The 12660-nt window shown below is 53.7% G+C and overlaps 1 protein-coding gene across 16 annotated transcripts in view; it reads left to right on the plus strand.

The window, feature by feature from the left end:
- Positions 1–10105, plus strand: part of PPIP5K1 (diphosphoinositol pentakisphosphate kinase 1) — a 48683-nt gene extending 38578 nt beyond the window's left edge. For 15 of the 16 annotated variants that reach the window (XM_080397413.1, XM_080397411.1, XM_080397401.1 and 12 more), the window contains 3 exons: positions 6292–6429; positions 6857–6970; positions 8306–10105. In XM_080397413.1, coding sequence (XP_080253539.1) covers positions 6292–6429; positions 6857–6970; positions 8306–9000 — 947 coding nt within the window. In that variant the 3' untranslated portion in view covers positions 9001–10105. The remainder of the gene's footprint in view (positions 1–6291; positions 6430–6856; positions 6971–8305) is intronic. The other variant, XM_080397403.1, reaches the window with a different exon arrangement.
- The last annotated feature ends 2555 nt before the right edge of the window (positions 10106–12660 follow it).

Raw genomic sequence — 12660 nt, forward strand, 5'->3', positions numbered from 1 at the left:
AGATCAGCATTATACATCAAAGCTTGCTCTTGTTTCTCTCGTATTTTTCAGCCTCTGGCACAGATGGGAAGTCTGATGCATTGAGGTCTCAGCGCTTCTAAGCCAAGTAGAAGGATTCCTCTCTGAGGGGGACAGCTAGCTAGGGCCGGCTGTTGATGTTTATCTTGCACCATAAAACCCGCTTGGTGCATGTGGCTTGCTGAGCTGTGTGGTGTGATGCATGGGCCTTCTTTTGCCTTCAGACCCGTAGGCAGGTGGGGCAGAGACACTATAGCTTGTCATGTAGTGAAGCAATAGCATCAAGGGGTTTTCAGAACCTGGAAAATGAAATTTTTCTTACGCAGTCTGTTTTTTCTTGATACAGCCCTTTCTGTCAAGTAGGTAATTTGGAGATGGCAGTTGCTTTTCATATATAATTAGGACAATCCTCAGTCTCCTAGCAACAAATACTAAAGAGGAGCAAAATTGCTTCAAGGGAAGAGATGCTGGAACACAGCAGAGTGCTCTAAAGCCAAAGCTGAGCTTCCCCTGCTGCAGATCTCAGCCGTCTCCTGTGAGCTCTGGTAGGGAGAGGGAAGGAACTCGGTGCTTTGGGCAGTGGTTTGCCAAATATTGCAGCACGGTGCTGGGTGGTGCAGCCTGCCCCAGTGCAGCCAAATGGATGAGCTGTGTACCTCGGTGCGGCAGCCTTTCTGCGTGGGAATCAGATCTCTGTGATCAGTGAGTTCTGTGGGAATCAGATCTCTGTGATCAGTGAGTTCGATCTTGTTTTCTGGCTGTCATCAGGCCCACAGTTAATTAGCACGGTTGGAATTCCTGCTGGGGCTCTTCTCAGAGCAAATGTTTCTTTGGTCTCTGCAGCTGAGAGCACAGGTTCCCCCCCTTGTGAAAACTACATACTCTTATCTGCACTTTCTTGGCTTTCAACCGTATCCACACAAAGAAAACATGAATTAGAAGATAAAATCAGAGAGTTAAAAGTATGCAGTTGGCATCCATAGCTGCAAGGATCAACGGTGGAGCCCTGAAGCGGCCTGTCTGGCAGCCTGTGCTTTTCTGTGTGGTCATAGCTGGGGAAAAGAAGTGTGAGGTCAGTCCATGGTGGTAATAAGTAACAGTGGTACCGAAGCTGGAGGGCAGCTGTGGAGAACCAGGGGATGGCTCTGTGATAACGAGGGGGCAGTAAACCAGCAGTTGATGTTCAGTGTAAATACATTTAAATGATGAGGGGAAACAGCCCCAAATGCATATATAAGTGGTGGGCTCTGATCGGACCATCACCGCTTCGTACGATGTGGGGAAGGCAGGAATGCGCAGTCTGGGAAGGATGGTGGTGGTGGTGGCTGGACTGGGCTGGAGAGGGGTGGGGGACCTGCGGTCAGTGCCTGCTCCCACACAGGACCTGGGAGGCTTCCAGCAGAGCAAGCAGAAGCAGCTTCAGCCAGAAGGGATTTTTTCCCCCGCAGTACGTGGGGGTGTTGGGAGCTTAACTGGGCTCAAGGGGAAGCTGGAGATTATGGAGGAGACATCTCAGGTTCAGAGCAGTTCTGAGCTGTAGGTCGCTGCGGTTTGGGGAGCTGCTGGGGGGAAGGGTCGCTGCAGCTGTCCGCCCCTGTAGCCCTTCATTCATTGCCGCCTCTGGCACTGTGGGCAGAGGTGCTGAACGAGGACAGACCTTCAGGCTGACTGTACAGGCTTAGATTTAGAAAGGCTGGGTAGCAAAAATCCTAGTTCCTGTAAGCATTGTGTATGCATATCTAAACATATGCAAATATACACGTGGCGTATTTCAGTTCTCCCCACAACATAAGGCTGGACCGACCGAGCGTGCTAGAGGGGAAGCTGCTGGGTGCGCTTTCTCTCATGCCCTTCAGAATCTCTGCTGAGGCTGGGCAAGTGCTTCTTCACTCCCCAAATGCTGGCGTGCGGCCCTTTGGCGTGCAGACCTTTTGGGGATGTGCCAGGTGCCCTCGGTCTGCTCGTTGCTTTCAGGATCTGCGTTAGAAAGGAGCAGGCACCCTCTCTGCTCCGGTGTGGGGTTCACAGCTGGAGAGCCGGGCAGCAACCTGGCAAATTGTGCGTAATAATGTTTGGAACAATTAGGCAAAAATATAATACACAAAAAGGATTGCTTCAGACCAGAAAGTCTTCTCACCTGAGTCTTCCTTGGGCTCTCTCTCTGTTGGCTGGCAAGGTTTTGGCTGCTTTCTACCTGCCAGCCTGCTGCAGCAGTGAGTACGTTCTCTCTTTTAACGACTCCACTCTGCTAGCAGAGAAGCTTGCTGTCTTTGGGACCTCAGTTCAGTCTTGGTAAAGCTGAGGAACATGCCGTGGGGACTACTTGAAGGCTGCTCCTTTGTCGTGCCCACTAGCCAGGAGGTCTGTTGGCTCCTGGTGATCTGCTGAATTGCCAGCTCCGAGGGTGATCACACCGCCACTGATTTCATTCGATGTGGGGCACGTGATCCGTATAAACTCAACTTTCTCAGCTCATACTACACAGGAAGCTTTCTTCTTGTCACTCTGGCACATATGTAAAATTTAGGAAACTGTGGGACCTTGATTGAAATTAGGTGTTTCCTTTTAATAAGATAGTATTGATTTCCTCTTGAGGGTTTAGACTGGGACATCTCCTGCAGTAACCAAGATGATGCAAATGAATTCAAGGTCTTTTTTTTTTTTCTCCCCTTTGTTCTTCCCTTTTCCCAGTATAAAAATCTGCTTATTTCAGTTCTGCTGCAAACACCTTTGGTTGAATTCTCTTTCAGACCTCAGGGTGACTGAAGGAAATGCAGCTAAACAGATGAACATACCTGTTAGACCCGCAGCGAAAGAGCAGTGGGGTAACGCAGCGTACAGGGCTCGCTCAGAGAGCTGTGCTGGGTTTGCTTGGTGTTCAAGCCATGCAATCATAAAGTAGGTGTTGGCTGTTTCAGAATTCATCATTGTGTAGTCCAGGTAAGAAGGTGGCACTTCTTAGCTCTTTCTTTGAGGTCATCTGTTCACAAGAGTTCTTTGTGTCCCTTCAGCCTGCTGGAGTCTCCTGGCAGTCTGGGATTCTCTGGTTTAGCTGGGAGGTGCAAGACAGGTGCAGGTCTCCATTTGCTTTATCTGGTGTAGTGTGCTAGGTGATCTCTGCAAAAGGCCCCTTACACCCAAATCCCCTCCTTAATGCTCTTATGAAGTGCTGTGTGTCGGCACTAGGCAGCTCTGGAACAGCCTGGCTCTCGGGGGAGAGTCACTTGCCTCCTTGAACGTGCAGAAGACTTCTCCATAACCCTGATCACGCCAAGCGGACTCTGACAGGGAGCAGTAGAGCGTGCACATGCCAAGAACCTGGAGCTCCAGGGAGAAGCGCTCAGACCGGAACATAATTAACTCAGCTGTAATGTGAGTGGGCCTTCAGCTTTGGCATCAGCATCCCTGGGAGAGACAAAACAGGACTTGTAATCCTCCAGCGGGATTGTACCCCCGGTGCTCTCAGCGGCAGAGTGGCTGCAGGCAGCACCAGTCTCTCTGCTGCTGGCTCAGGATGCTGCTGCGTTACTGATTCCAAGTGGACATTCCCCCATAGCTGCTCCCCCACAGCACACACAGTCTCCAAAATAATACATCCTCAGCAGACTCCTCTGCCTTGTGTATCTTAGGGTTTTTCCCATAACCAGACCTTGTTTTCTTTACTCTAATAGATGGTTTCTTCCTATTTTACTGAAGAAAAATTTTGGACACATGACCAGCTGTACTTCTTGCCCAGAGAAGGCGACAGTTGACTTTGGGATTCATTTTTAGCTACTTTGGTCTGCAGCCCCCCGCCACGTGCCCCTCCTTGCGGGGCAGAGCTAACTCTGGAGGAAGCGGTTGCCTTCTGCATCCCTAATGCAGCTAGCGTAGTCAAACCTGAACAAAATGAAAAACAACTTGTTCCTCTGTGGGCTGCTGCTGCTTGATGTTGGTACAAAATGAATGGAATTCTGTCTAATTTCTTGTGCCGGTGTCTGTATCGCAGACTCCTGCCCTGCAAGCCCCAGGAAAAGTTTTGGGAAGCATCGGCAGGAGCCCAGCAGTCAGCACCGGGTGACTGTCAGGCTGGCAGGGTTCCTGCGGTTTGCACTCCTGCTCTGGTTTTGCTGCCCCTTCCCAAAGTTGTCAGTTCTTTGCTGAATGCATGTGGTGTGGCAGTGTCTCCCGGGGACTCCGGCGGCTGCTGCGACACGCGTCAGGGTCGCAGGCTGTGGTGGGAACCTCTGCTTTGCCCCGGCTGCGGTGCTGTCAAACTGCCCCCAGCAGCTAAGCAGGGCAGGGCAGGTGTGCAGGGAACTGGGCTGCCGTACGGGAGTGAGAGGGATTTCTTGAAAATACTGATGTTTCACATTGAGAAGGGAAACTTTTGCCTCTTTCTCTACTTGCTTGAGACTGGTTAGGTGGCACAGTGCTGAGCAGAGCCTTGCAAGCTGGCATTTGGCACTTCAGGGATATGGGTGTATCGTTCCACATCCGTAACGTTGTCCATGTCCCATGTTTCCTTTAATGCTGGACTTTTCATTTCCTCTTTTTATTAGAGGAGTGCCCAAGCACTCAGACCCCCATCAGTGCCTACGATGTATCTTGTAACTGCGTTGTTTTGCCCTATGTTATATTCAAACTTATTTTTCTTTGGAGATGCCAATAGCTGAGACAACTTCGGCCCCTCAGCCAGGTTCTGTTGTGAAGCGGCATTAGGCTCGTACTGTGCTCCACCACCATCTCCACACGGCTGTTCGTTAAGGCTTGCCCTCCCCATTTTCCTTTAGCTCTGCCTCCCAGAATGCCTGTGAGAAAATAATGAACAGACACCCTTCCTTATTCAGGACTTCCACTCTAAGGACCTCTCGGCAAGGGACAGAGGAGTATGATATTTTTCTTGTGTCTTTCTACAGTCCTTCATTGTAGCCAAGGATTTGTTGTCCTCCAGGTCTTGAATGGATGTCTGTAGGCCCTTGGTGGTGTAGGTAGCCTCTCTGGGCTGTCTGGAGGGTTCTTTATCTCCAGTAGCCATATGACAGTGAATGTGCCTGCAGCATCGCAAACTAGAGATGATCAGGTCTGCAGCCTTCTCATACTGCATGTGAATCCACAAATGCCATCTGCTGGCTCCTGCTCCTTGCCTCTTGGAGAAACGGGTTAGGTGAGTGGATTGGAGCCGAGACTCTCCCGGAGGTGACTGGAACACTTAGCAGATAATTCAGGTGCTCTAGGCCTTCTCCTTAGGTGCTGTCAAGCTGCAGGGATTGAGTTTAGCCCATCAGTGTGCTGGGCAGAAATCCTGACGCAGTACTAGATCAAGAGTGATTTCCTTTCCCTGTAGGAACAAACCCAGTTCCTTCCTGGGGTCTTTTTGAGCTCCTTGGAGGGACAGAGACAGTCACAGAACGGGAAGCCTAAGCTTAAGGAGTCTAGAGGGCTTTAAAGTCAAGAGGTGCAGAGGAGAAGGAGGCACCTTTCCCATATGACCAGAGACTCATTTGTTCCTTCCTTGCTCCTCTGGCAGTTTCAGGTTGGCTTGGTTCCACAAACCATCGCCGAGAAGTTTGGATGAAGAGGAAGATGCTTTGCCGTAATATTCCACTGGTTTGAGTAGCAAAGAATTTATCGTGAGCAGTTGTGACGCAGCATAGCTCCGAGCAAGTGTCTGTTACACGTTGAGATACCTTTCTGCTAATTCTGGCTTTGCTGGCAGTGATGTCTGTTAAGGGGACAAGTAATTCAGACTGTGTCCCACCCCTTCCTTGGGATATGGCCTGTCGGGCGTACACTGAAGGGTCTTGCTGTGAGAGAGGGAGGTTCTGCTGCTCCCCGCATCTGTAGCAGTGTGCACCGCCGTGCTGGGGGGGGGAGGGCGGGCTGTGTGCCATGCGGGGTGTCACTAGCGGTGGGAGCCCTTCTGCGGGAAATTCTGTTGACTTCACTCAAATTCTGTTTGGCTTCTGTGAAGTGTGGGCACCGTGCCAAGTTCTCCATCACAACCATCTATTTTAGCAAAAGGGTCACAGGCTTTGCAGCAAACATGGCTGCTGCTAGACAGGCTTCCTCCTCTTCCCCCTCCTTCTGCGTGTGCCTGGATGCTTGCTTTCAGGTCTGTTATTGCATGTGATTGCCTAGTGGCGATTTTCTTGGCCTCCAAGAGGTGACCTTAGGCCTGAGTGTGCCTGTTGTTTGATTCCCAGACTGCCCAGCTCCTCCAGCCGTGAGCGGTCCTGCATGGATTTCGGTTGCTGTTTGCTCTATTCATTTTCTGATTGGGTTTCTTTCCAGGTTTTGAAGGCTGTTCCATGGTTCCCACCATTTATCCCCTGGAGACCCTGCACAACTCCCTCTCTTTGCGACAGGTCAACGAGTTCCTGACAGCTGTGTGCAAGAGTTGCAGCGAATCGCATGTCCAGTCTACTGCAGGTACTGGTGAGGTGGGCTTGGCGCTGGGTAACCAGAGCAGTCGAGGCAGGGAGAACTTTGTCTTTTACATTACCAGGACAGCTCAGCCCGACAGGGCTGGCAATAAGCACAGTCCCTGAAGCCTGTTCCAGGGTGTTCGAGCCCAGGAGTGAGCTATGGATCCAGCCCAGAGCCACCCTAGGCCGCTTGCTTGAGAGACAAGTAGTGGGTCAGGTCCGTAGCTGACAAGTACAGTGATGTGGATACAAACTCCAGCTCGGGAAATCTTGGCCTCATATTCCCAGCAGCTGGTGGACAGGCATGGCTCTGGATTTGCACCGTTCCTGAGCTCTTCCCAGAGTGCCTGCTCCTGGCTGCTGGGCTACGAGCCATTCCTTGATGTCTGTCTGAGTAGTGCTGATCTGCGTGTTTTGTTTTTCTCTCGAAGCTCTGTTTGATTCAATGATTGGCAGCCAGATACCAGGAGACCCCTTTATGTCCCAGCGGATCTTGTCATCATCCTCTTTGCCGTTGCGCCAGCGTTCGGATAAGCCCCCTTGGTGTGAGTGTGCTCCCTTCTTCATCAGGGTGAATGCGATGGTGAGGGAGGGAAGTAAAGGGTGCCAAATGGTGGAGGCCAAGTATTTGTGCTCAGGGTTTCTATGCTCTCCCCTTGGAGGAACAGGAACAGAAGGAGGAAATAGGTAAAAGGGAAAGTAGTCGTGTGCCCCCGGAAAGAACTTCCATAAAGATGCTAAAAGGGGCTCTCTGTAGGACTGTGTATCATGGGGACATCTGCTGCTGGGTGGAGGCTGTCTCTCCAGACATCCTCTGCTTCGTGTACTGGAACACGGAGGGCCTGAATGCCCTTCATTTTCACTTCAGGTTTTGTGATTCTCCATGACATGTGGCCAACTCAGTGCTGGCATGTGGAAGTGCCTTCTTACCCTAAGCAGCCACGTACGTGCCTCACTCAGAGCTCTGTATGGGACAGCCGAGCATTCAGTTCTTCACTTAAATGTGTTTCTGCAGCTCCTGGCCTCGCTTGTCACAGCCTCTGCAGAGCTGCTGACTGCTGTTAGTCGCCTTTGCAGACTGACTGGAGCTCGAAGGCGAAAGCGTTGGCCAGCAGTCGCACAGCAAGTGCCTTCACACAAGCCAGGCTGCTGCTGAAGGAGCAGTCCTACTCTTCTCCGAGCTGCACAGCCCTTGTGCCGGCAGTAGCGTGTGTTTGTGTAGGCAGCAAGGGCAGGGAACTGATCTGGCTGGAAACAGTTGCTTGATCCTCCTTCCTTTATTGGGCTGGCTCTAATTTAGATCTGTTCTCTAGTTTTGCTCATTGTACAATGTGAGGCGAGAATAAGCATTAGTGCAGAAGCAGTATTTCTTCTTCCAGCGGTGACTCTAGCTCAGCATTGGGGGGTTTTGTGTGTCAGGAACCAAGAGGAGCAACACTGAAGCTGAGTGTGTTCCATAATTAGGAGGGAACAAAAGAAGCTGCTTTTCAGCTCAAAGCCCAGCACCACCCTTCCCGTTTTGCTCTGTAATGACAGCAGAACCCACGCTTGGCTGCGTGCCGGCATAGCGCTGTGTGACGCGGTGTCCTTGTGGTGTTTGTGTTGGGTTTTCATCAGCTGAGCTGCCAGAAACACACCCAAGAGCAGCTCCATGCCCCGGCCACGTTGCGTGGCACGTGGGCGACCTTCCCTGCTGATGGTAGCACTGTGGGACTGCGACAGCTCGGGTCTGCCCAGGCTTTGGGCCGGGGGAATACCCGCAAAATGTTGAGAGTTTTGGGAATACCCACGGAATGCTGAAGGTTTTGGGAATACCAGCAAAATGTTGAAGGTTTTGGGAATACCAGCGAAATGTTGAAGGTTTTTCTTCCTCTTTGCAGACAGCAGTGGCCCCTCCAGCACTGTCTCCAGTGCAGGCCCGTCCTCCCCAACCTCTGTGGACAACTGTGCTCGTTTCAGCTTCACTGAGAAACTTTCCGTCAGTCCCCCGAAAGGCGACGAGCAGCCGAGCAGCCAGTCCCCCGAGCAAGAAGCGGGGCAGCCCCCAGGCGGAGGGCTGGGCGCAGAGGTGGGCACGGCCGGGCTGGCGGTGGCAGAGCCCAGTGCCCCCGAGACCCTGACCTGGAGTACGGGCCCAGAGCCGGGCAGGGTCCTGGAGCTGTGCAAGAAGGAGCTGGCGGAGAAGGACCCTAACCCAGAGGAGAAGAGCGTGGTGGAGCTGGATGAAGAGAAATCAGCTGGGGAAATGTTAGAGCCAAGTAACACAGGGAACCCAGAGTGTGGTGCAGGGTCTGATACGAGGCTGGCTGGGGAGGGGGTGGAACCGGGTGAGGGGCGCCCGGGGGGAATGACCAGCCTGGATCAGGCGGGGCTGTCCGAGGAGATCTTGGCGCCCTGTGAAGAGGAGCTGCTGGGAGAGGGGTTGGACCCAGAGCACACGGGCAAGGAGCTGCTGGGGGATGGTGCGCGGCCAGGCCAGCTTCTCTCTGGTCGCCTGTGCCAGGTGCAGCCACCGCCTCCCGAGGAAGGGGTGGAGGAGCTGCAGCCGCTGTGTTGGGAGGCTCAGCAGAACTAGTGGCTCGCGGGCCAGCACACTGCACGTGCTTCTAGCCTGGAGGCGGCCCGGCTTCCTGCACAGCACCTCGTGCAGCTGGCTGTCCGCAGCACAGAACAAGCCATGTCCCAAGGCCACAGGACTCTGGGGTGTGGGAGAGTCTGCTCGGCTCCTCCACAAGCCAGCTGTCCGCCACTCGGCAAGGGGCAGTGCCCCATCTGCCTTGTTAAACGAACAAGAAATGCAGCCTTGGTGCTGGTGTGGCGCCTTCATGGAGCAGGGACATGGGGCTGCGTTTGCTCCCAAGGGCTGTATAGCTCGCCGGGACAGCAGTGAGAGGATTGGTACAGCCAAGGCATTTGGGGTGGTGAGTCCAAAGGGGACAGATGCTCCCTTGAGAAATTTTGGCCCATGGCCTTCAGAGAAAGGTGTTCTGGGCCCAGACTAATTGGATCTGTCATGACCACCAACCTCCTCTCTGTTCCTTCCTTCTTCCTCTCCCAGTTCCCACCACTGGCCACCAAAACCAGGTCCAGAGAGTCCATGGCAGAAAGACTAGGAGGAGCAGAAAGCGTTCTGAGTGAGTGTGGGAAGGAGAGTAATGGAGGGGATCGGGTTCAAGACCGCTGCTTGCAAGAAAACGTCTCTTTGGTGTGGACTTGGACGTTTTCCTGCTGGGCTGGGGCAGGCAGACAGGAGCCTGGGGGTCCAGCCTGAGAGGTGGGCAGGGAGGACACACACGGGTGTTTTTTTTTTCTAGTCCCCAAGGGTCAGGCAGGGTACAGCTCTGAAGTCTTGGTGACAGAAATTAAAAGAAACTGCTATTTGAACAAATCAGGATTATTAGAAACCAGTAAGGAGAAATCTTTATTATATATAAAATGAAAAGTATTTAATGCATATTTATGTAAAAGACTTGCGAGCACAAGCCTGAGGGCAAGATTGATACGGGTGGCCCTGCCGCACCGCGAGTGCAGGCCGGGGCTGTGCCTCCTGCGCCTCCTGTATTTATGGACAAGTCTGCGTGTTCGTCTGTAGCTAGGTTCTGTGTTCTTGTGAAGCTGTGCCCAAAGATTTCCACGCTGTGTTGTGATGATGTGTGTTCACAGTAAATCTATGCTGTGGGTCTGGTGTCTCTGTCTCTGATGCCGACGGGCGCAGCGGGGTGTGCACGTGCAAGAGCTTGCAGGTGCCCGGGACAGCGGCCCTGCCTGTGCCCCACCGTCCTGAAGGAGGAACCATGGCAGAAGCCACAACCAAAGCGTGTGCGCAGGCACGGGGCTTTGCTCAGGAAGGCCAGATACCTCTTTTTTTTTTTTTTTTTTTTTTTACTTCCACAGAAGAACTGGTCATACTGGGCAAAAGGTCCTGGCTTTCCAGGTTCCAGGGTGGTTTGTGGTAGAGTGAAGATGCCGGGGTGACGTGTTTGGCTCCTTTCACTTGGTCCTCACCTTCTCGTCACTTCCCAGTGCGTTTTGGGTACGGTATCCTCCTCCTCATGCTGATAATCCCTGGCTGCCAGCGTGGGTACTTAAGAAAGGTCATGTTTACTTGCACTTGAGATGCAGCAGCCGTACAGCTGCCTGGAGCACAGCGCTGTGCTGGGAGGAAGCCCCTTCTGCAGGGCTGCTCCGGTGCGGCTGTGTGCCGAGGTCTGGGAGAAACTGGGAGAAGGGCCCGCTTCGTGCTTGCGTTGTGTCGGGGACCTGGAGGAACAGGAAGGTCCCTCCGTTCCTGGAGGGAAGGCACTAGGTCCCGCTTGTGCCCCAGGCAATGCCCACGCCCCAGTCCTGCCGTCGCAGGGTCGGTAGCGCGAGGCACCTGCCGCCAGCCCAGCAGCAGCATCGCTGCCGCACACGGGGGCTGTGTCTGCTGCCGGGATTTGCCTGGTTTTGTCATGGAGCGGAGGCTGTGGCCCAGCTGGGCAGGGGGGTTGCCCTGGTGGACCCAGCATTGCCCACTGCCAGCTGTCATTGTGGAGAGGAGCACAAGCGATGGCCCAAGATTGTGGGGTGAGGGCCTGGTTCTCAGGTGCCCTTTATTTTAAAAGAGCTGCTTAATAGCTGCCCCTGTTGATAAGTTTGTGGTCTTTCGTGATGCTCTAACGCTTCCAAACGAACACCTGCAGAGTGTGCTGTGAAATGTGAGCACTGACCATCTGCTCTTACGCAGTGCCTTTACCCTGTTTTTCTTGGCTTAGCGGCAGCAGTGAATAATGACAAAGCCCTTTCCGAAGAAGAGAAGGTGGTGTAGGGAAGTGCTGTGAGACACAAAGGAGGAAAAAAAAGGACAGTTGCACAATTTCTGGATACAATGGCAGGAGCCGATGTTTTTGCCTTAATCCTGCCCAAGCCTGTTCTGGCTCCTCAGATCTGTGCTGGTGTGGAAGCCGCTTGCAAATGCCTTTGGGCTGCATAAGCAGCAATAGGCACAAGCGGCTGCTGCGTGGCCCTGTGGCGGGCTGGGTGTAGCCACAAGCTTTGCCTACAGTCGCTGGGATGGACTTGTCAGATCCCTGGCAGACGCAGCTAAGCAAAACTTTTTTCCCCGAATTGTTGTGACCGTGTGCAACGGGAAAGCCGTACAGAGAAACGGGTCGGGGTCGTGTGGCAGAACAGGAGGGAACGCCAGCTGTCCGCACCGAGGAGCCGGTGTACAGCGATGCCTCGTGTAGACTGCAGTGTGACAGGTCCCCGTCATGGCACGTGCGAGCAAAGTCCTTGGAGAACCTGTCGGGCTGTACGGCGTATGCAGGCGCTGGGCATCAGCGTGGCAGGTCCGGGCAGCCCCAGCTGCTGAAAGGAGACCGACCTCGGCGTTGCTGCTGCTGCCTCGGAGGCATCTCTGGCGCAGCAGTTTGCAGACACTGAAAGAGCGGGTTAAGGGGGGGCGGTGGCAGCGCCGTGCTGGGACCTGGTTTTGCTGATCTGCTCTGGTTTCTCAGAGCCATGCCACTTCCCCACAGATTACTAACCCTTATCTCCCCGAGTCCTCTGCAGAAGTGATGGACCCGGGGGGTTTCTGTGTGAAAGGCCCGTTCCCCCCGCCCCTGCGCTCCAGGACTGTTGGCTCCTGTGCCGCCCAGCTGATGCCTGCTCTGTTTGCTGGCCACAGGGGAGCAGCAGGCCCGGGAGCCTGAGGGATTGCCGCTTGCCTTGTTTTTGTTGAGAGAAGTCCGATTTGCCGCTGACCTGTAGTGCTGCCAAAGCCAAGGCTTGCTTTGGAGGTCTGGGCTGATCCAGTTCCTCCTTGCAGATACCTGCCCGTGGATCAGCCGTGATGCTTCTATCCAGGTCTCATGGGCACTTGAAAGCTTCCCAGACTCAGTGTACTCCTGCGCTTTGCTGGCGGAGCATTGCTGCCTCGGGACACAGCTACCTGGCTTACACCGCTTCCCTGCACGCCGCCACGTGTGTTCTCTGCTGTGGTAACCTGATTTTGCCTCCCTTCTCCTGCAGAACAGCCTGTAGTAGGTGTGTTCACCACAGCCTGTGTGGTGTATCTCAACAGCTGGCCAGGGAGCTCTGCACTGCAGGATGGTGCTGAGTAGGTCCTCAGACCCCCAGCACTGTACCCCTATGGGAAATGCATGCGTGGTCACAGCCTCTCAGTCGGCAGCAGCACGGCCGTGTCTCTGTGCTTGCTTAGCTGCGAAGCAGCTGTGGAAATAGCTCCTGGTTT

Source organism: Falco punctatus (genome assembly GCF_963210335.1).
Source record: "Falco punctatus genome assembly, chromosome: 7".
Lineage (NCBI taxonomy): Eukaryota > Metazoa > Chordata > Aves > Falconiformes > Falconidae > Falco > Falco punctatus.